The sequence below is a fragment of the Schistocerca gregaria genome, chromosome 1, assembly GCF_023897955.1.
Source record: "Schistocerca gregaria isolate iqSchGreg1 chromosome 1, iqSchGreg1.2, whole genome shotgun sequence".
NCBI lineage: Eukaryota > Metazoa > Arthropoda > Insecta > Orthoptera > Acrididae > Schistocerca > Schistocerca gregaria.
The window spans coordinates 898,057,452-898,081,422 of record NC_064920.1 but is presented as its reverse complement, the minus strand read 5'-3'; the positions used below and the strand labels follow the sequence as shown (position 1 = coordinate 898,081,422).

The window sequence follows — 23,971 nt, the reverse complement described above, 5'->3', positions numbered from 1 at the left end:
ATAATTACTTCATTTTATTTTTTTCTCGTATAGTTCAAGAGAGGTCGAGTGTTGATTGAACGTTTTTTCCTTTTACTTTCCTTGTGTTTGAAAGTTCAAATATACATTGCAGCTACAGACGTGTTGTCCGATGTTCACTTAACAAGGGATGTTTGCTGTATAAATGTAATGACACCGAAACATAATCGTTTCGAAGGTGAACATTGACATATTTTGCTTTACCATAACTTTTTTGCCTAGCCCGAAAGGGCTCAGATTAAATTTCTAAGTGCTTTGAACCATTGCTATTCGAAACAAAAGTTGTTCGCTTATAAGAAATCTACATTCAACCTCTTTTGGCAATCACCTCGTTCTGAGACTCAGACTGCCAGCATGTGTGATTACCTCATACTATTATCTCAGACCTACTTCCTTCTCTTTCTTGACACTGTACTCCATGGTAATGTCTCACGCGATCTCAGTATAACCTCAATGTTTTCTTAGCACAACTCGATTTGCAAATACTAAATATATAAACATACGTCAAGTATACTGAACTCTTAAAATGAAAAGTTGGCCGCTCACTTTTTCCTACGCCAAATCTAAAAACCAACATTTATTCGGTATCTGAACTTACCTTTTAGTAAAAGGAAGGAAGATGATGGCGTGGCCATTACTGTCCTCGACAACTGCAGGGAAGGAAATCCGTCATATCCCATTTAGGATACCATCTCGCAATTTGTATTATGTGATTTAGGAAAGCTAGAGAAAATCATATCTGTACAGTTGGACATGGTATGTAATATAGTTAGTATAGTTAGACATGGTATGTAATCTGTAACCCATGCATATAGACGTTCAGTGCCTTAACCACTTCTTCACCTCGCTCGTTTCCTTTACCCACAACAACAGTGATGAGACTACGCCTGATTCGCAATTTAGCTACGTACCAATGTCGTTTGGAAGAACTGCGCTGTTCATGGAGTGAAGTAATTGCAATCGCCGGTCTGACGGGAGAAACTGAAGGGATGTAGGTGTTGGCAACTGCCTCTTGGATTTGTCAATTCCACAAGCGCTGCTTATAGAGCACGCTTTCTAATGGAAACTCGAAAAAAAGCCTCCACCAGAAGGGCGACAAAAGCGATGTAGCTCTGAGGCGTGAAACGCTCTGGACTGCCTGAGCAGTCCGACAAAAACACCACTCGCTCTTGAAGTCATTGGGCTCAAGACAAGGCCGCACCGTTTGTTGAGAGTCTCTTATTGACTGCAGCCGTATTCCGAAGGCGGCATTGGAACGGCGTTCAACACATCGATGCCTTAGTGTACACGTATTGCCTATATTTTGCAAATTCCATACAACTGCCACGAGATCTAAAAGAACAAAGTAATTCCATTAGTTCCAATGGAAATATTTTTGCCTGCATCCTTTTCCTTTATGAATCTTAAACTGTTATCCTATTTCGTTTATGGAGAGGTTACCAGTGGGGGGTTGCTAATGACTGTTGGAGGCGTTCGTTTTCCAATCTAGTGGTCGAATCCGGGGGGTTTATGAAAGTAGTTGGCTTGCTGAAGGGTAAAAACTCCACTTGCGAGTCAAAGCGAGGTGGGGATACTTATTTCACTGTAGCAGTGTAGCAACTTTGAGGGTTATCCTTGTCTCCCTAAAAACGTTTCTGAAGTGAATCTGTGGAGCAATACGAGGCGCAATTTGTGTTGTGCAGCGTATGTCTCTAAGATTAGGTGCATTCTGGCCACGACTGCGACCGGTACTTTAGGCGAATGCACAGAGATTCCGAGACGAGGCCGAAGAAACATTTCTCTCGAAATTTTCAGTGTAATTTCAGACTAAGTCTTTCGTACTAACACCAACTTCCAAGCTGCTACTGAGTTTATTAACTGCGCTGATGGGTTCTCAGGGCCGATTGGAGACATATTTCGTCCCATTTACCTTACTCTATCCATTCCCAAAAATGGGACTTACTCAGTTGCCAGGAAGTATTAGTATCTAATGTTAACAACTACACAGATGAATACGGTACTAACCAGTCACATTAATGTCATAGCCTATCAAAAACCTGAATAACCACCTGCCAGGCTTGCAGGAAGAGAGTTTTAATGCAGCTGTGGAAGGTGCGAGATGGATGTGGAGTCATGCCGACTTCAGTGCTGTGACCAACTGTGCTAGGTGGTTTCTCGGTTGAGGATCAATGGCGCGAAGAGACCAATAGAGGTAGTCTCATAGAATATCGATAGGGTTTTAATCGGGGAGTTTCGTGGCCAGGGGAGTGCGCCAAACTCATCCTAGTGCTCTTCGAACCACGCACTGCGACCTTTGTGACACGTTGCATTGTCCTGCTGGTACATGCCATCGTGCTGAGGGAAAACAAACTGCATGTGTGTGTGCGCATGGCCTCGAATGACAGATGCATACTTGTGTTGATCCATTGTGACTTCCAGAGCGACGAGATCTCCCAGGAATGCCACGAAAACATTCCCCAGACCGGAACGCCCCCTTCTGCGGCCTGGATCCTTGCGACGATTGTTGCACGATGTTTGCTTTCAGACGTTTCACACCGTGTACGCCAATGGCCATCTGTCATATGAAAAGACCACCTCTCGCCGCTCGGCGGACGTCCAGCTGCGATACTGGTGTGCAAATTCGAGCCTTCGTCGCCGGTAAACACCAGTCATCACGGGTGCATGAAACAAGCACCTGCAGACGCGCTTACGCAGCAACGTTCGCTGAACGCTCGTTGAGGAGACAGCGTTGGTGGCTCCGTGGTTCACCTGGACGTCAGTTGCTCAACAGATGCACGTCCACTCGCCTGTACACATCTCTGCAGCCGTCAGTTACCCCTGTCAATTACGGCCAGTGACCTCGACGCCGGTCCGTTTCGGAAACGATTCCACCCTTGTCTTTTGGAATATATATACACTACTGGCCATTAAAATTGTTACACCAAGAAGAAGTGCAGATCATAAACGGGTATTCATTGGACAAATATATTATACTAGACCTGACATGTGATTACATTTTCACGCAATTTGGGTGCATAGATCCTGAGAAATCAGTACCCAGAACAACCACCTCTGGCCATAATAACGGCCTAGATACGCCTGGGCATTATTCAAACAGAGCTTGGATGGCATGTACAGGTACAGCTGCCCATGCAACTTCAACACGATACCACAGTTCATCAAGAGTAGTGACTGGAGTATTATGACGAGCCAGTTGCTCGGCCACCATTGACCAGACGTTTTCAATTGGTGTGAGATCTGGAGAATGTGCTGGCCAGGGCAGTCGAACAATTTCTGTATCCAGAAAGGCCCGTACAGGACCTGCAACATGCGATCGTGCGTTATCCTCTGAAATGTAGGGTTTCGGAGGGATCGAATGAAGGGTAGAGCCACGGGTCGTAAAACATCTGAAATGTAACGTCTACTGTTCAAAGTGCCGTCAGTGCGAACAAGAGGTGACCGAGACGTGTAACCACCCATACCATCACGCATGATGATACGCCAGTATGGCGATGACGAATACACGCTTCCAATGTGCGTTCACCGCGATGTGGCCAAACACGCATGAAACCATCATGATGCTGTACACAGAACCTGGATTCATCCGAAAAAATGAAGTTTTGCCATTCAGGCACCAAGGTTCGTCGTTGAGTACACCATCGCAGGCGCTCCTGTCTGCGATGCAGCGCCAAGGGTAACCACAGCCATGGTGTCCGAGCTGATAGTCCATGCTGCTGCAAACGTCGTGGAACTGTTCGTGCAGATAGTTGTTGTCTTGCAAACGTCCCCATCTATTGACTCAGGGATCGAGACGTGGCTCCACGGTCCGTTACAGCCATGCGGATAAGATGCCTGTCATCTCGACTGCTAGTGATACGAGGCCGTTGGGATCCAGCACGGCGTTCCGTAGTACCCTCCTAAACCCACAGATTCCATATTCTGCTAACAGTCACTGGATCTCGACCAACGCGAGCAGCAATGTCGCGATACTATAAACCGCAATCGCGATAGGCTGCAATCCGACCTTTATCAAAGTCTGAAACGTGATGGTACGCATTTCTCCTCCTTACACGAGGCATCACAACAACGTTTCACCAGGCAACGCCGGTCAACTGCTGTTTGTGTGTGAGAAATCGGTTGGAAATTTTCCTCATGTCAGGACGTTGTAGTTGTCGCCACCGGCGCCAACCTTGTGTGAATGCTCTGAAAAGCTAATCATTTGCATATCACAGCATCTTCTTCCTGTCGGTTAAATTTCGCGTCTGTTGTGCGTCATCTTCGTGGTGTAGCAATTTTAATGGCCAGTAGTGTATACTGCTGCCACCTGCCGTCTGTGAGTGTTTATTGCATGTTGACATCGAACATAGGCGGTGTCACACTAACGTAATTTGGCCGTGTATAACGAATCGAATGTGACATTATCGAAGGAACTACCCTGTCATCCACTTCACTTAGCATGAGGAAACGCAGAAAATATAGATCAAGACCTTCTAGTGTGTATTAGAACCTTGCTCCTTCTGGATACGGGAGCAGTACCTCGAGAAGTGCTGCATCTCGCTCCACCGTACAGAGCTGAAAATAGACCTTTTGTTCGTAACGGAGTGGGGGCTGTTACGGAACAGTGGCGGAACTGGTGTGGCAGCCGCGCCCTGGACACCGTCAGCTGCTGCTCGCGTTGCGCCACGCGGCGCACCACGACGTGATATGTGTCACGGGGACGCCGCCGTTAATATTGTACTTGGTAATGAGAACGTCGCAAGCCCCGCAGGCATACCGCAGTCTCGCGCGCTGCCCCCCCATCGCTGGCTGGAGAACAGGGGCGGTGCCTAATTTCCTGCCCCTTACTCACTGGACAACAAGTAACAAACGCAATGGCTTAAACTGGCGGGCTGTACAGACCTGACAGAGAAGACCGTGCGTACTTCCGCATCACTCTGTTCGCGATGGCAGAGCATTTCATAACAGATACTTGAAGACGGGAATGTCATCGTGTCTGACCGCCATCAAAATAAAAACAAGAAGGACAGGGAACGTGAGCAGTGTTTTGGAAACCTAAAACTGTTCTTTTCGTAAATTCTATGCAAGAAAGAGAGACAATAATCGAAAATGGCTGCTGTCAGCGTCTTAAACAGCTTCGACATACTATCCAAAACACCAAACAAGGTTTGTTATTGGCTACTGAACCAATTTTCATTGTTTTCAGAGCCAGTTCGCATTCTATAACATGAGGCAAGCATTATTTTTTTTAAAATCCTGTATCATCCGCCTTAAATTTGAATCTACAACCGAGAAATTCTCATTTCTCCAGGAAGAAAGATTTCCTAGGCGGAACTCAATCTGGAAACGATGAAGAAGTTAAAGAACGTTTTACTGAATGGTTCAAAAAATGCATTTTAACCATCAGCTGTTTATTTTAAAAACATAAACGTCTACGTGTTCCAGTCATGGACCACATTCGGAGGACGTCTGTCAACATCGAAGTTGAAGACGTATAACGTAATCAAAACTAGTATAACGTCACAAAAATGTAAGTATAACATTCGTAAGTGACGGTATTTTTATGTTCAATAAAATGTTGAAATGTGTATGAAATCTTATGGGAATTAACTGATAAGGTCATCAGTCCCTAAGCTTACACATTACTTAACCTAAAGTATCCTAAGGAAAAACACACACACCCGTGCCCGAGGGAGGACTCGAACCTCCGCCGGGACTAGCCGCACAGTCCATGACTGCAGCGCCCTAGTCCTCTCGGCTAATCACGCGCAGCTTTTATGTTCCTTTTAGGTTGATAACACTTCAGAGCTGTCATAGTGATAATCCACAATCAATGGTTAAAAATAGCACTTAAAAAGTAAGAAACACGCTTTACAATGATTAATGTTAAAGCAACGCAAAATCAAGGAGGAACATACACATGAAACAAGCAAACACAACCATCTACAATGTACCATCGGAAATGGTAACGTCTGTAATACATATCCTGGCGGTAATAGCATAACTTTTAACAGTAACTTTTAAAAGTTAGTTTGTTATCCCCAGGAGACGTATTACTGACATTACCATCTCTGGTGGTACGCTATAGACGATTGCCTTTCATCTACGAATGTTACACCTACATTCTTAACACGTTATGTGATTTTTGTGTACATTGTAAGTCTTCAGTTTCTGTGTCGGCAGACATACTGTGAAGATGATCCATCGCCTCCCCTGATGTGGTCGATGAAGATGATGATTCTCCAAGACGGTCCATAACGGAAAGCTATAGTCATATAGGTTTTTTAAACAAACATCTGATGGTTAAAATGCGCCAAAACATGTTTTACTGGATGATTCGACAACACTGAGGCAGATGAGTAGAGGAAATGTAAAAAGAAACTTATTTAGCGTAGACAGAGTTAATCGAATTCCTGCAGTAAATGGATAGATAATTAATCTGAATTTTTGTTCTTTGCGAGAAAATCTTGTTACGGTTCTCGTCAAAAGGAGGTACGTCTGGAGCCGCGCGACCGCTACGGTCGCAGGTTCGAATACTGCCTCGGGCATGGATGTGTGTGATGTCCTTAGATTAGTTAGGTTTAAGTAGTTCTAAGTACCAGGGGACTGATGACCTCAGATGTTAAGTGCCATAGTGCTTAGGGCCATTTGAACCCCCCCCCTCTCTCTCTCTCTCTCTCTCTCTCTCTCTCTCTCTCTCTCTCTCTCTCTCTCTCTCTCGTTTTTCTTTTTTTTTTTTTTTCATCTGTCAGCATGTGTCGGAGTTAGAAGCTATCGACACTGCTGCTAGAGTTGGTCGGTATTCTGACTGTCGTGCGAATATGGAATCGACGAATTTAAAGAAGCACGCACATCGGCCTGCGGGACCCCAACGATCCCAACGCAGCCAACGTTGGGTAAGACAGACATATTGTTCGCCATGCTGTACAGGATCGTACCTAGAACCAGAATAAGTATCTACACGACCTGCGGAGCTCCACGGATTGTCAGCACGACGACCATTGTTGCAGTTTGCTCCGCGTGATAAGAGAGAGGGGCAGACTCGCGATGTGAATATGCGTGTTGGGGACATCGAGGAGAACGAATGTTGCCAGACTGCATTTATCTTCGGCATACAGACCCGATTCCTGCCCTGACAGTATAGAGCGCCAGAGGGTACATAACACTATCACCTCTGCTTCGCTTAGCCGGTAATTTGAACAAAAGGATTTTCTTTTCTTAGTGAAGTCTATGTACAGTTATCTTTCAACAAGAAAAAACAAGTCTCGTGTTGTTCTTGCTGGGCAATCTCGGTACAGTGAGTATTCGACCATTGTGCTGGTCAACAACCACATCTCTCGCTTCTGGTCACTGTTTACCAAAAGACTATGACGCCAATACTCTCCAGCCACTATGATTGATGAACTGAGATACGCGAAAAAATACTGGACTGAGCGAGGTGGCCCAGTGGTTAGCACACTGGACTCGCATTCGGGAAGACGACGGTTCAATCCCGCATCTGCCCATCCAGATTTAGGTTTTCCGTGATTTCCCTAAATCGCTCCAGGCAAATGCCGGGATGGTTCCTTTGTAAGGACACGGTTGACTTCCTTCACTGTCCTTCCCTAATCCGATGAGACCGGAGACCTCGCTGTCTGGTCTCCTCCCCGAAACAACCCAACGCAACACTGCCATAGAGTTGAAGCAGTAAAAATGATATACCGGTATCTGTCATCTAAGCTCTGTTCGACTCGATCCTCGGTCGGCTTATTGCCATTGTTCGTTACAACAAACCAAACACCGCAAGCTGTATATTCCCACAGCACCTACAATGCTAATCATGTATTTTTTCTACTACGTTGTATAGGTACAGAGACAATTTTTATAGCCAGCAGGATACGTACGGAGGATCTGAACTGCATACACTATAGAAACGTTACAGTGTTTCTGTCGTGGTCAAGTGACTCTCGCGACACGAAAACGCCCTGGCGGAGAGCAATCGTATTAGAGCTGGTGGCGTGGGTAAGAAGGGTTGAGACGTCCTTGATGGGCAGAAGGGGCCTTGAACCCGGGACAGCCGGATCCGTGGCGCGTGGGCCGCCGACCGTGGCCACACCCGCCTAGCCTCGCCTCTCGCCGACTGAACCTCTCAGACCCGCTCCCGTGGCTCCCCTACGGGATCTCCTCTCATGCGATGAACGTGTAGCTACTGTTGTTTGCCAGTCGAACCGCTCATCCTCTTGGCCATCAACCAGAACTTTGGTTTCAACATTATAGAGTTTTATTACCCCGGTCTTATATCTGTCAAGGAATTTGAACGACCTGTCCCGCAGAATTAGATAAAATATCATTTAGCCCCTTAAAGACTTGTTGCATCGATTCCTTAGAAGACTGTTTTTGTTGCTTAAGGTAATACCACACAGTAGGTGGGCGTTATTTTCTCCGACTCATCTGCGATTAAGGGTACAGATGGATCTCGGCGTAATACCTCACACGCTTGTGGCACGTTACAAGTATTACTTTTGATCACTGAGCGTCATATAGATACCTTATTCTTGTTTTATCCACGCCTTTCATTAGAATCGTCTCACGAGAAGATGACGTTCAGGAGTCGCTTCACAAATATATTGGTGTACATACTGTGCGACAGGAATCCTCCAATAGCATCATAAATAAGTATTCGTTTACCGGTTATAGTCATACTCCTGTGACTTCTTACATTCCCACTACAGTATTTGCTTAAATGGCTCTAATCACTATGGGACTTAACATCTGAGGTCATCAGTTCCCCAAACTTAGAACTACTTAAACCTAACTACCCTAAGGACATCACACACATCCATGCCCGAGGCAGGATTCGAACCTGTGACCGTAGCAGCAGCACGGTTCCGAACTGAAGCGCCTAGACCGCTTGGCCACAGCGGACGGCCATTAATTGCACTTTAAATTTGTTGCAAATTTGTGCCTACATCAAGACCGTGTGACTTAATGTAAACATTCGGTGGCTTTCACTAAACTTTTGCAATCTCCATCTGAATATCGATGTGAATAAAGAACGGTTATATAGTGCGTCGCCCTGAATACAACAATGGCATTAACTACACTTCACCTCAAATGTTACGTGCTAGCATTTTCGAATGTCTCCGAGTCAAACTGTCGGAGAGATAAGAGTTACGGTGCTGCTATTGATGTACGAATAAGAAAGACTGTGGGCATTTAGTGCATGGCCGAAGGCGCTTTCACTGGGACGGTCTTAGCCTCCCGGGTCAACCCGTCACGCGTCGCTGGGCGAAAGCCAGAACGTTGCCTTGTGCAACGACGAATAATGGTGCCTTATTTCAACATTCCACTCCGTCCACACGTCTTAGTCAATTCCTCCTCGACGATACAGCATGAGGCACTCGTAACGAGACGTAGCAAGAACCTTTCATATACCTTGGGAACAACGTCCATTCACACGGAGCTGAGGAGAGTGGCTGAACGATGGACTTTAAAAGCGGCCACAAGTAAAAAGCTCCGGCTAGCAGCAACGTCCTGGCAGACAATGAAAGCTGTAAGTCAAAAGACGGTGTTGCCATCGAATTTTCGTTTCAGAAACGAAATTATTGCAGCGTTAATATGGCACCTAGAATTGCTATTGCAGCAGAAAAGATATTAGCCGGCCGCTGTGGCCGAGCGGTTCTAGGCGCTTCAGTCCGGAACCGCGCTAATACTACGGTCGCAGGTTCGAATCCACCTCGGGCATGGATGTGTATGATGTCCTTAGGTTAGTTAGGTTTAATTAGTTCTAAGTCTAGGGGACTGACGACTTCAGATATTAAGTCGCATAGTGCTTAGAGCCATTTGAATCTTTTTTTTTTTTTTTGAAAAGATAGTATGGAAGAGCATGTGTTACCTTAAAGTTTTTATCCCCTGTTAGAAAACACTCCGTGGAATGCTGTTCATGAATGGCAACACACCGGTCGAATCACCACACTGAAGTACAAATTTGCAGTCAATGTGCGTGGCATAACCACGAGAGTGCTCATGCTGTCATACGTAATCGCATCCCAGACCGTAACTCCAGCATGTCTAGCACGGAGACACGTTGATTGCAAGCCCTCGGCTGCCTCCTTCTAACCAACACGCGGTCATCACTGGCACCGAGGTAGGACCAGGAAACACAACAGACCTCCACTCTGGCATTCAACGAGCTCTCAACTGACACCACTGATCTCAGAAATGGCACTGGTTGGGATCAGTGGAATGCGCGCTACTGGGCGTCTGAATCTGTGGTGCCAACTGCTGTTCAGATGCAACACGGTGCGGCAGAACCATACGCCGTCTGTCCTCTCGGTAGTGGCACGAGCTGAGCCCGGTCTTCTTCGACTGCATTTTCTCGTAACTGCCGCTGCCAGCAGTCACGTGCAGTGGCTACGCTCCTGCTAAGTCTTTGTGCAATATCGCAGAACATCCAGCTTTCGTAGCCCTATTACATGACGTCGTTCAAATTCAGTGAGTATTGATAAGGGCGTCTTTGTCGCCTTAAATGCTTTCTTGACTAACATCACTAACCACGTCCATTCTCAAAGGTAACTAACGCTCACGCCCGTACAGCGTTTATTTAAAGCAAACCTGATTTTTTTTTTCTCTTCGCAGTGGTTATACTAGCGCCTGGCGCGAAATTTGAATAGCCATCATCTTTCAGATGTAGGAACACGCCTATCAACTTTCGTTTATGTCGCACAACTCCTTCTCGACGCTGCGATTTTCTTCCCGTCGGCGTAGATTTCCAAGCCCACCTTTCTACTCAAAATTACGTATGAAAACCAGACAGAGAAAGATAAGTATCGACTGATGCTGTACAGTCTTAACTGTTTAAACATGTCACCATCTAGTAGAATCATACAAAACATACCTTTATTTGATCTGCTTCTGAATGTCTGGATGCCATTATGGCCAAGGGTTTTTCCAGCAAAGTTCACTCGGTATCACCGAAGCAACAAAGGCCTAACGGATACAGAGTCAACACCTTTGGTTTCGAAAGTCGGCATTAGCAAGTCAGTGAACCTAGTTATAACGATATGCATCTTCAGTACCACTGCACAAAGGTAATATATCGGTAGGTCAGCATCGCTATGATCCCTCCGCCTTCTTCAGACTGAAAAATTTAATAGCTTTACTTTAATGCAGTATACCCTTCGACATCGTCTGAAGATCCATTCATCATTTTATTAGTGCTTTCAGTTTCTCATTCTCGGATAAAACTGGAATGTTCTCGCTTCGTCTTTCAAGTAGGATATTAGTAGTAGTATTTCAGTTCTATCAAACAAACACATGAACTTCTTGGCTTTGGTGAGCATCATCGCTGTGATATACCATGATCGCCAATCCTTGGCTCTTCCGAGACACTCGAAAAATTAGGGTCTGTAACGAGGAGGTCTACAACATTTCCCAATAGTTTGGGCTGTCCGACTAATTAGTCGAGGCAGTTGTCTGATAATAGATTCAGTATTATTTTGCAAAACGGTTTACTCTAGTAAACAGTAGCTGGTGGTGGTGGTGGTGATTAGGGTTAACGTCCCGTCGACAACGAGGCCATTAGAGACGGAGCGCAAGCTCGGGTTAGGGAAGGATTGGGAAGGAAATCGGCCGTGCCCTTTCAAAGGAACCATCCCGGCATTTGCCTGAAACGATTTAGGGAAATCACGGAAAACCTAAATCAGGACGGCCGGAGACGGGATTGAACCGTCGTCCTCCCGAATGCGAGTCCAGTGTGCTAACCACTGCGCCACCTCGCTCGGTCAGTAGCTGGTAACGGAAAAGTAATTTTCCTAGTTGATATTGGACAAATTACTCACTCCCTACTACTATCGTATCATCGAATTCAGGCTGTCTTTGAGTGATTGTGCGACTGATGTACGTGAATGTAATGGTTGTTAGAAACATCCTGTTTTTAAGCTAAACGTGTCTCTAGAGCAGAGAACAAGTGGTGAGGCGTTCACGGCTTTAACGATGTGGCATTGACGCCTGAAGCTCAGGAGAGAACATTTGACGTTAGCGGTTCCCGCTAGTCGGTCGCCGAAGGCCGCCACGAGGTCAGAGGTCAGCTCCGGCCCATTCCCACCACCTCCGGTGCTTGGTAATGAGACCCAGCCTGACAAGGACACTATCGCGTTACGTTCTCCAGAGCGTGAGAACAAGTACTGTGAAGCAGAACTCGCAAAGCACCAAGTGAGCTCTTGAGGCTCCCCATACCTTACTCTGCATCTTAGCGTGGCTATTTCGCTGGTCGCTAAACAGCCCCTTCAAGATTCAACAATTCCCAGTTAGTAATCATCTATCTAAGCTAGCGCATATCCACAAGAACAGCGCCATTCTCGAGAGTATAGTAGGAGTTCATAGTATCCATCAATCCCTATTCGGCACGGTTTACTTCTCTTGCTTATCTTTTGAGGTTCAGTACCCTGCTGAAGTCTAATGAAGGTCTAGCCAGCTGGAAAAGTCCGAGAAAATAATGACCCCATTAAGAAAATAGATTACAGCATTCATCTGAAATGAATTATTACGGAAAAGTATGAAGTAGTCGATAGCTCTTTTGTCGATTGAACTCTGCGTCGTCGATCCCATTTTGGTGCTTGTGGTCCGATGTATAAATCCGCGGAACAGGAACGTCCAAAGTAATCATCCTGAAGAAAATGTTAAGTAACATTTTTAAATATTTGAAAGTTTCAATCCGTTTTAAACTCAAAGCAAGGATTCTACAAACAGAGATCTTACTAAAAGTGGCTTACCAATTAACTTCTTCGATTCTTGGGTATTTCTCATCTCTCTGGGATCTTTACCAGGTAGGAATAATAGAAGAGATAAGGAAGATCCAACGAAGAGCAGCCCCTCTCGTCGTGGGACTGATTAGCAAGTGCAGCATTACGGAGATACGGGTACTCAACTAACTCCAGTGGCAGATATTACAAGAGAGATATCACGAAGAGTTTCGCTGTTGACATCCCGACAACACACGTTCCAAAAAGAGTTAGGCAAAGTATCTTTTCCACATACGTCTTGCAGAATACCAAGGCTAGGAAATTAGATCAAGCACGGCTCGTTGGAAGACTTCCAAAGAGAGTTAGGCAAAGTATCTTTTCCACATACGTCTTGCAGAATACCAAGGCTAGGAAATTAGATCAAGCACGGCTCGTTGGAAGTCTTATCGGCAGTCCTTCTCCTCGCACGTCGCTCGTGAATGCAACAGTAAAACGAGATTTGTACCAGACGTAGCCTCTGTCACACACGATACGGTGGTTTGTGGAGTATATATGTAGTCTGTGGCCTTGCGGCCAGTTGTAACATCTGTGTTAACATCCTGATTTAAATTTTTCAAAATAATTCCGGACATGTCAGGGTATTACGTTCAAATACGTCACGTATCGAACCTTTACCTTTTCACGCCCATGTTACGCGACGTTTCATTTTTAGTGTCTTCGCTGTCGACCAGATATCGAACCTTATTAGATGCCGGGTTACACGTACGTTGCTGGGCATTACAATAGCAAAATCATGGTACGCTACAACTCTCAGATCGTCAAGTGCTTGGATGTGTAAATGATTGTCATTTCAGCGCAATCACGCGAAGTAGGTAAGAGTAACGTCACCTACATCCTGCATATAATAAAAGATTACGCAGCTCGTTTCTCTTTCAGAAATCGCATTTTAATGTTGACTGCTGGCTAGGAGGGGGTGTTATGTCTACGGAGGCAATACTACCAGTACCTGTCAGAATCGGATAGCGACGGTGGTCTCTCGAGACCACTTTTTTCGCAACTTTGTAGCCCGCTCTTGTAGCGGCTATTCAGTTTAGCGTCCTGTGTTGGAAACCCGATTGTTGTTTTTTTTTCCTTTCCTTCTTTAAACTACCAATAACCATAGAAAGTTACTAAACGAATGTTTCTTATCAAGTCAGGGGATGCAAGGACGTTATATTAATTGCAAAATTACAATTGGGTTTCACAGTAAGTGCCCTATATATACTGTACTATAATATATCTGCGTCTGGTATTTTCAGGTTTACAATCTTCTTAAATTCTCTTATTTCAACTTATATAAATTCTTAATCCTCATATTTTATTCTTACGTTTGTTCTTCATGAAAATTTGGTGCATTACCTTGGATTTTACCGATCGTAGAAAAATTCTAAACATAGAAATTCCCAACACCACAACTATCGCGCGAAGTCAGGTTTGCCACAGCCAAGTTTCTTCGTATGAATCTCGCTCGGGGAAGAAAAGTCGTTAATATTGCTGAAGAGTTCACGCTTTGGAAATAATTTCGCGGCAAACCACGAAAAAGAGATCAACTTTCAGAAAACTGGAGCTTGCAGTTGAATATGAATCAAGATAGATTACAGGAATTTCACCAAAAACAATTTCAAATATTTTTTTCCATTCATTTTCTTTTTAAATTCATTCACCGCACATACAATTAGTAGACGAATAAGGACAACGTTAGTTCAATACACATTGGAAAATATTCGTGTAGTTATTTATCTTCTACGGACATGGATAGATAAATGATAAATATAAATAATAATTGAATTTAGAACACGGGACGCGGAAGTGTGAATCCGCGACGCTAGCCATTGAGCCACCACTTCTGTTGAACTAATAACTCGCTCAAGAGAGATATAAATCACCTCCAAATCTTTGATCCTCGTTTTCTCAGAAATAGACGAATATCTACGGCTAAGCACAGACACATTTCGCTTATTTTCAGCCCTCTTCCATTGTGCGAAGTGTCTGGGAAATTGGATTATGGCATTTGCCATGTTCTCCTCGTTAGCGAAGAGATACTAATGATGAAGTAAATTGCGCTATTCACTGCGTTCTAGACATTGTGTGATGTGTTTGAAAGCAAATATTTTCTCGTGGAAATAAATGTATAGGTTTTGAAATGTTTAGACGACACTTTTACTATTGTTTCAGTTCTCAGGAACGTGGAGATTTTATCGAACGACCTGTGACAAGGACATCCACTAGGAATTTTGCGTTGTTCATGAATAAACTCTATTATCATTGCTTGTTCCTACATTTTTTGTTACCATATTTCGATTTTTTCGTAAGAGGGATAGTCCCTCATAATCCTTCACAGTTCAGGTGCCAAATTGCACAGCAGATAGCTCTCACAACACAATCAATTTTGGCGCTGACGCGCGAACGAAAATGACCACTCGAGACAGACGACACTCAGGAGAGGAACAAAATGTCAGTGGTGCTGCAGTAGACTCACTTGTCTCGAGTAGTAAGTTGAGACAAGAAAGTCTGGGCTCCAGAGCCATTGTTACTGCCAGAGGCGACAGTTCTGTGCACTAAATTTCACATCCTGCAGATCTCCAAATCGTTTACAAACTTAATCGTGTGTTCTTTTTACTTTATTGTATTCGCACAAATTTCGTTACATGCTATTCTTTTTGGAGCTGTAGTTTTAATATCCAGCAGTGTAGACTGTTACTGTTTCTTGTTTCAATGAGGTATCAGTTACCAACATGTGTAGTTATGGGAAACATATGGAGACTGTAAGTCAATCACCTTCACCAGTGTGGGGACGGCTGCGTCCGGATACCGCAGAAAGACACGGCCTCCGAGCAGACTGGGACCAGCTCCTTGTAAGGCGCGGGACGCATTTGCGTACCGTGGCGCACTGCCCCGCGCAAGTTCATTAACACGGCCAGGCCGTTTACCCCGACCCAGGACGGCAATCACTGGACAGGCCATCGTCCTGTCGGCTGGCGGGACGGAGAGATGTCCTCAGAAGCGAGATATCAGACTCAGCTCTCGCGGTTGCCAGATGGAACATTTCTTTTGACATCGATGTGTACGTCGCTTAATATAACTTACTTCCTTTTCCCACAGCTTTTATCTACGCATGAATAGACGAAAACTCTAGATTTTGATGATTGGTTAGAATCTCAGGGTACATCTCAGGATTTAAGAGGGAACGCCCCCATTAACATTTCTGTGTGGAACGGAGGTACCCGACAAGATATATCGGAAAGAATCTTGAGAAAATGTCGTTCACTCATGGAGGAAGTCGTTTACAAATTTCGACCAGTTCTTCGATGTGGAGCACTTTCCAAGCTAAACTTAGGCGATACAGAAAACAACTGCGCCATTCACGACGGGTTTGTTTATTCTAGGTATGGACGTCACTGGCTGGGTCAGAAAACTCCAGTGAGAGATACTGCTAGAAAGCTATCGCGCATCGCGGAGAGCCCTACTCCAATTTCCGAGAGTCCACTTTCCCGATACGAGACGAGAGACCCACCACTTCCTCCAGTAAGCAACCCTTCCTATTTTTCGCGTGCTTCACAACCTGAAACAAACCCTTCGGCGGTTTCTGTTCCTAATGTGCTGACTGTGTTTATAGTTGGTGATTGCGTATGGAGTATAATGCAGTCGTGTTGTTGACATGCAGGAAGTCCAGACATGTACCTGTAAACAAACAAAATGTTAATTACTTTATTTTTTCGAGGTGATAGTTAATTCTTCCTGACTGCCCCCCTCCCCCCTAATACGACCGCCCGGTAAGCCGCACGTCTTTCCGGATTGGGAAGGAGCGCCTGGTCCCCAACTCGAAGCCACCTGGCGAATTTGTGTCGAGGTCCGGTGAGCCGGCCAGTCTGTGGATGGTTTTTAGGCTGTTTTCCATCTGCGTCGGCGAATGCGGGCTGGTTCCCCTTATACTGCCTGAGTTACGCTATGTCGGCGATTGCTGCGCAAACAAGTTCTCCAAGTACGCGTACACCACTATTACTCTACCACGCAGACATAGGGGTTACATTCGTCTGGTGTGAAAAGTTCCCTTGAGGGGGGGGGGGGGGGGGGGGGGGGAGGTCCACAGGGGCTGAACTGCGCATTAACCCTGGTTCGGTGTGAGGCGGCAGAGGGGTGAAGTGGACTGCGGTAGTCGTCGTGGGGTTGTGGACCACTGCGGCTGCGGCGGGGCGGAGCCTCTCCGTCGTTTCTAGGCCCCCGTTTAACATACAGTACTATACAATATCCCCCTGACATCTACAGCCGAACATCTACAGCCGCAGACTGGAGGAACAGATTTGTCATTAATGTCGATTTTCCGGTGTTCTGTAAAAATGATTATATCCTTCCAATGGTGTCTCGGTTTGTCTTCCGGGTGTACACTCAAGTGACAGAAGTCATGTGACACCTCCTAATATCGTATCGGTACTCCTTTAGCCCGGCATAGTGCAGCAGTTCGACGTGGCATGAACTCAGCAAGTCGTTGGAAGTCCTCTGCAGAAATATTGAGTCATGCTACCTCCATAGCCGTTCATAATTGCGAAAGTGTTGCTGGAGAACGATTTTCTGTACGGACGGACTATTCGTTTTTGTCCCATAAATGCTCGATGGGATTCATTTCGGGCGATCTGGTTGGCCAAATCATTCGCCCGAATTGTTCAGAAAGTTCTTCAAAAAAATCGCGAACAAATGTGGCCCGGTGATACGGCGCATTGTCGTCCATAAAAATTCCATCCATGAATGGCTGCAAGTTATCTCCAAGTAGTCATCATTTCTAGTCAATGATCGCTTCAATTGGACGAGAGGACTCAGTCCATTCCACGTAAACACAGCTCACGCCAGCACTGATCCACCTCCAGCTTGCATAGTGCTTTGTTGACAACCTGGATTGATTGCTTATTGGGATCTGTGCCACACTCAAACCCTGCCATCAGCTCTTTCCAGCTGAGACCGAGACTCATCTGACAAGGCCAAGATTTTCCAGTCGTCGAGGATCTAACCGATACGGTCACGAGCATAGGAGAAGCAGTGCAGTCGCTGTAGTGCTGTTAGAAAAGGCACTTGCATCGGTCGACTACTGTGTAGCCCATTAACGCCAAATCTCACTGCACTGTCCTAACGCATACGTCCCACCTTGATTTCTGCGACTATTGCACGCAGTGCTGCTTGCCTGTTAGCACTGACAACTCAACGTAAACGCCGGTGCTCTCGGTCGTTAGGTGAAGGCCGTGGAAAGAGGGAATGCCCGACCCTTGATATTCGTGGTACGCTCTTGACACTGTGGATCATGAGATAGGGAATTCCCTAACGATATCTTGAATGGAATGTCCTAGGCGTTTAGCTCCACCTACTATCCCGCGTTCAAATTCGGTTGATTCCTGTCGTGCGGCCATAATGACGTCGGAAACCTTTTCACACGAATCACCTGAGTACAAAAGACACCTCCTTCAGTGCACTGCCATTTTACACCTTGTGTACATGATAATATATCAATGTAGATGTGCGTATCGCTATACCGTGACTATTACCTCCTCAGTATGCGGTGTGTACGTGATAATATATCAATGTATATGTGCACATCGGCATACTGTGACTATTACCTCCTCAGTATGCGGTGTGTACGTGATAATATATCAATGTATATGTGCATATCGCTATACTGTGACTATTATCTCCTCAGTACGCGGTGTGTACGTAATAATATATCAATGTATATGTGCATATCACTATACCGTGACTATTATCTTCTCAGTATGCAGTGCGAACATTGAATCCTGCCGCGCGGTCTCAGGCGTCATGTCACGGTCCGCGCGGCTCCCCCCATCGGAGGTTCGGGTCCTCCCTCGGGCATGGGTGTGTGTGTTGTCCATAGCATAAGTTAGTTTAAGTAGTGTGTAAGCTTAGTGACCGATGACCTAAGCATCCTTGGTCCTATAAGATCTTACCATAAATCTACAATTTTTTTTTATTTTTATTTTTTTTTTTTTTTTTTTTTTACGTTGAAGGCTCTGCACATTATATTCTGTATAACTGTGCCCTAGTCCTGACAGAATGGAAGTTCGGGGATGGTAATATGCAGAAATTAAGGGAAGCCATCGTCCCTCACTTAGAATCTTAGCTGTGAGAGACTAAATTCGTGCGTTGTATAGGGGACTGCCATTTTACGATTAACAGTGGTCCTCAATAATTGTTGCTACGAAAACTTTGCCGTGGGAGGCTTGTCTTATAACGCAGAAATCTTTAAATCTAGCAGCTAATAAAAACGTTGCTTTCGGGTCGTCGCGTCTCTTCTCTCTTAGATGACATCGCGTTGTGGCCTTTGTTTGTTTGCTATTGCTGAACTCGCATTCCGTTGAAGGATTTCAACGATTATTTGCTGAACCTAAATAGTACTGAAAGACAATTCAATTTTCCACCTTGGCTGCATTATTGTCACAGTTGTTTGTTTTCACACTATCAGCAGATTTCGGTGATACGCACAAAATTTGCAAATGTAAAACGTAATATGTATGACAGCGAAAGGTCGCGAGTGTGTTCCATGTAACATGCGAATAACGAACTAAATAATCGAGATGCTAGTCTTCCAGAAATTAGTGAGAATAACTTACCATAATAACGGAGAGGAGGTTGCAAACAACGAACACACCCATAATGACTGCAGGGTAAGTCCTTTCGCTAAGTTACTTCTCGTGGTCTCAAGGTAACCCAAAAGGAATTTTAATTTGTGAAGAACGAAATTCACCATTAAGATTACAGTCATTTACAACGTTCTCGCCCTGAGATACAGTCAAAGTGTGGCGAGGGACAATGGTATATAAGTGGAAAGTGTTCCGATTAACGAAGTAGTAACGACAAAAACTTAGTCGTGTTATTGTCAGCGTGGAAAGCGGGCGTGTGTTGGACGGTTAATATGGTCTGCGCCAAACGATATCGCCACAACTCTTGTGACTTTTCCTAGCTGTCGAGTAATACCGTACAGTATGTGTAACTTTGAGGCTAATAAATGAAAAGTTCTGTTTCAGATGTTTCTGTAATCAACTTGAACACTTTCTTGTATAGTCCTGTTCCTGAAGGAGGCTGCTGCTTTATGTTATTAGCCTGTTTTTACCAAAAATGTGCCAGAATCGATACCGAACAGTGCGTGACGTGCGTTGCAGGCGAGGTGTCGGCGCAGCGGCGCGGCAGCCGGCTGGCCAGCGGGGCGCCATCGTCTTCTGCGTCGAACGCGGCCGCCGACTTCGACTGCCCGGAGGAGTTTGGTTATTACCCCCACCCCACCGACTGCACACAGTACTACGTCTGCGTGTTTGGCGGCGCGCTAGTCGAATCCTGCACAGGTGGCCTCATGTACAGGTACGTAGGCACAAAGAGATTTTGACTAGCTAGGTGCGTTAGTGATTGTCAGGCAGAACATGATAGCCATGTCACTAAGACGATGCCCTTTATATGTATGACATATTTCTAGACTGGAATCTCAGTGAATATGATATGTTAATAATTAATTTTCTTCTACTTCTCCAATAAACGTTACTGTTTTTTTTTCTGCAGTAGTTCAAGATTTGTAAGCTAGATGGTACTAGCGACGGTACTTAAATTGGAATATTTGAAACGCTTGGATACATAAAGCAGTTGTAACAATATAGTGTTCAACACTGCACGTTGTACTGAATCATTAGTTCAAGTGACCAATAATTTTGTAGAGTTATACAGAGTGTTGGAAGGCATGTTAGTGAATATGGCATTAATCCACGTAAGGGTGCATTCTGTGTCTCATGTTTTGCTCCCAGTGAGGAAGATCCAGAAACTGGGAAGCATACTATACATATTTGTTGAACTTTCCGTAATTGTTGGGTCCCGTGATTTAAAAAAAAAAGTGTAACGTAAAGTCTACCGTAAACGAACAAATAATTTGTTTAGAATACAGCTAGCCACTGAGTCACCACTTCTGTTAAACTAATAACTCGCTCAAGAGGGATATAAAGCACCTCCAATACTTTGACCCTCGTTTTCTCATAAACGGACGAATATCTACGGCTAAGCAGAGACACATTTCGCTTATTTTCACCCCTCTTCCATTGAACTTGTTGCAGAAGAAATAGTTGGTGCACCGCCTTTTTCATCAGGTCTTTTCTCCCTTTTACGTATTCGTAAAACTCCATACAAGTCAACTTGTAGTTAAATTGGCACTGCAAGATTGGCTCCACAATGGTTGCCAGGAGTCTGTTTCTTTCATCAGTCCGCTGGGCCGACATCAGTAAAAATACTCTTTCTGCAAATGCATCATTTTAGTAGTTTGCATTTGCGTTGAGGGTTTTCGGTTTCCTTAAGTAAGTAAATCCACCTTCCTCCCACGGAGTGTTTAGACTTCCATTCTTCCGAGTCACGCATACTTTCTAAAGAGCTCGTCAGATACATGAAAACAATTGTCGCCTGAAATATTCACACCATTTTGGCAGGTATATAATAGTGTTTTCAATCATCGCCCAATCTGGTGCTTCAGATAGCATAATCCAATCAAATATTTGATATTTTTTACAAGAAGTAGCCCATTTCCATAAGTAATCAAATGCTGTGGTATAGACAGCCATTGGCTCTCCCTCAAATTTCGAAATCAAATTAATTATTTCTTGGTTAGGGTTCTCGTCCTTTAATTTGTTCAGATTCACCATGATTTGCATGCTAATAAAATTGTCAGTCTTCCTTTTATTCAGACATCTCTGAGTGTCAATTAATATATTTCGTATTTCAATTATCGAGATTTTATTCTTCTCCACACTTTTCATATTTTTGTTTACGAAACAGAGCCAAGTTTGACTGCAGAAACATGAAGTAAATTTCGCTGATCGGGCTACTGAAAAAGAACCAAAATTATTGTAGGTGGACTCTATTCGACGTCAAAAAATGGTTTCAGTGGAATCCAAAGCTTAAGAATTTTCTTAACTGCAGACATTAACGACAGCTTTTCTTTTTTCTTTATATATATATATATATATAGTGAGACAGAAGAATCTGGTGGACATCAACGTATAAGTAGAACTTTTTCAACTTCTCTGCCCTTATCGTGTATGTTGAAGAATAATTAAATATTATTTAAATGCCGACAGTTAAAACTCCATCAGCGCTTGATACAGTAATATGGATAATATGCGCAGAACATCCAATTCATTTTTTCCTAGTTCCTTAATTTGGTGAAATACGTTCCGTTGGCCGCGACGGTGAAGACCTCCGAAGTTGCTATTGTCTCCACAAAAAGCAATTAATTTATCTAATGGAGTAGTCTTAAAGTGTCTAGACAAAACTTTGCAGTTGTCTCCGATGTTTCCTTATTCAGCGAATCATAATTCAACAGCTTCTGTTGGATTCCGTCCGTTTCAGTGAAGTACTAAACAACTAAAGGAAACATATTTTCAGCTTTCTGGTTCGAATCATCGGTACCTATGCCGCAAAATGAAACGGAGGGTGGTGCTAAAATATTTTTAACAACCTCTGTAGCTTTGGTAATCATGAAATAGGTCTTGATGTCGCTGCTACTTCTAATCTGCTTGTATGATTCTTCGTAGAGATGTGATGCCTCACTTATGCCTTACCTCCGTGAGTTACTGAGACGAAACAGCTACAAATCTCACACAATGCTTCTTGACCCGTTCATCATTTCTTCACAAAAGACCATTCTCTTGTGCAGCCTTCCGGAAAGTGGTATTTTCTCTTTCCATCCTAAGGCATTTTCGTAAACTATGATAATATAAGTTTATTAGAGGGTAAACTGTCGACAATAACACGTTTAGTCATTCGAGTGCACGTCACTACACACTTCAAGCCGTGTGATCCGCAGTAAAACTTCAAACATTACCGACCTGCTCTCAGTAATTATGTTACGTATCGAAAGACTCGTCGTATCAGATCGCTATTCAAATGGAAACTGTCCCATTCTACCGCGTGGCGCTCCTTAAATACACTACGTGATCAAAGTATTCGGACACCTCTCTGAAAATGACTTACAAGTTTGTGGCGCCCTCTATCGGTAATGCTGCAATTCAATATGGTGTTGGCCCACCCTTAGCCTTGATGACAGCTTCCACTCTCGCAGGCATACGTACAATCAGTTGCTGGTCGGTTTCTTGGCGGATGGCAGCCCATTCTTCACGGAGTGTTGCAATGAGGAGCGGCATCGATGTTGGTCGGTGTGGCCTAGCACAAAGTGGGCGTTCCAAAACATCTCAAAGGTGTGCTATATGACTCTATGCATGCCAGACCATTACAGGGATGTTATTGTCGTGTAACCACTCCGCCACAGGCTGTGAATTATGAACAGGTGCTCGATCGTGTTGAAAGATGCAGTTGCCATCCATGCATTGCTCTTCAGCAGTGGTAAGCAAGAAGGTGGTTAAAACATCAATGCAGGCTTGTGCTGACGATAGTGCCACGCAAAACAACAAGGGGTGCAAGCCCTCTCCATGAAAAATACGGCCACACCACAACACCGTCGCCTCCGAATCTTACTCTTGGCAATATACACGCTGGCATATGACGTTCGCCGCGCATTCGCCGTACCCACACCCCGCCATCGGATCGTCACATTGTGTACCGTGATTCGTCACTGCACACAACGTTTTCCACTGTTCTGTTGTACAATGTTTACGCTCCTTACACCAAGCGAGGCGCCTCTTGGCATTTACCGACGTGATGTGTGGTTTACGAGCAACCGCTCGACAGTGAAATCCTAGTTTTCCCACCTTCCGCCTAACTGTTTTAGTACAGGGTGTCCAGAAAAGGACTCCCTGATTTCAGAATTAAATATCTCGAAAACAAAGATCGATAGAGGAATGCAGTGAACGGTATGTTTATTGTGAAAGCTGTAAGAAGTTTATACAGCAGTTTGAAATAATAGTTACAAAAGCTGCTAACAGATGACGCTGTAATCGCCATACGTAATGCCTAGTATAAACAGTGGTCCGAAGCCCAGAGCGATCAGTTCCACTATTGAAACGTGAAAGGATGTTAATGTAACGAAGGAAGAGATTAAAACCATGTACTCCATTGAACAACGCGTTTTTCTGGTGCTAGAGTACCACAGGTTAGAAGAGAGTCCTACGGCAACAAGGCGAAGTCTTCAAGCACGATTTAATGTTCCAAATGGACCCGATGCTAAAACCATTCGTACGCTCTCCGCAAAATTTCAACTAACAGGCATCGTAACTGATGATCTAGTGGGG

The 23,971-nt window shown here is 44.6% G+C and overlaps 1 protein-coding gene across 14 annotated transcripts in view; it reads left to right on the top strand.

The window, feature by feature from the left end:
* LOC126274364 (uncharacterized) overlaps positions 1-23,971 on the top strand; it is a 317,226-nt gene that overhangs the window by 166,944 nt on the left and 126,311 nt on the right. For all 14 annotated transcript variants that reach the window (XM_049977120.1, XM_049977119.1, XM_049977107.1 and 11 more), the window contains exon 2: positions 19,916-20,111. In XM_049977120.1, coding sequence (XP_049833077.1) covers positions 19,916-20,111 — 196 coding nt within the window. The remainder of the gene's footprint in view (positions 1-19,915; positions 20,112-23,971) is intronic.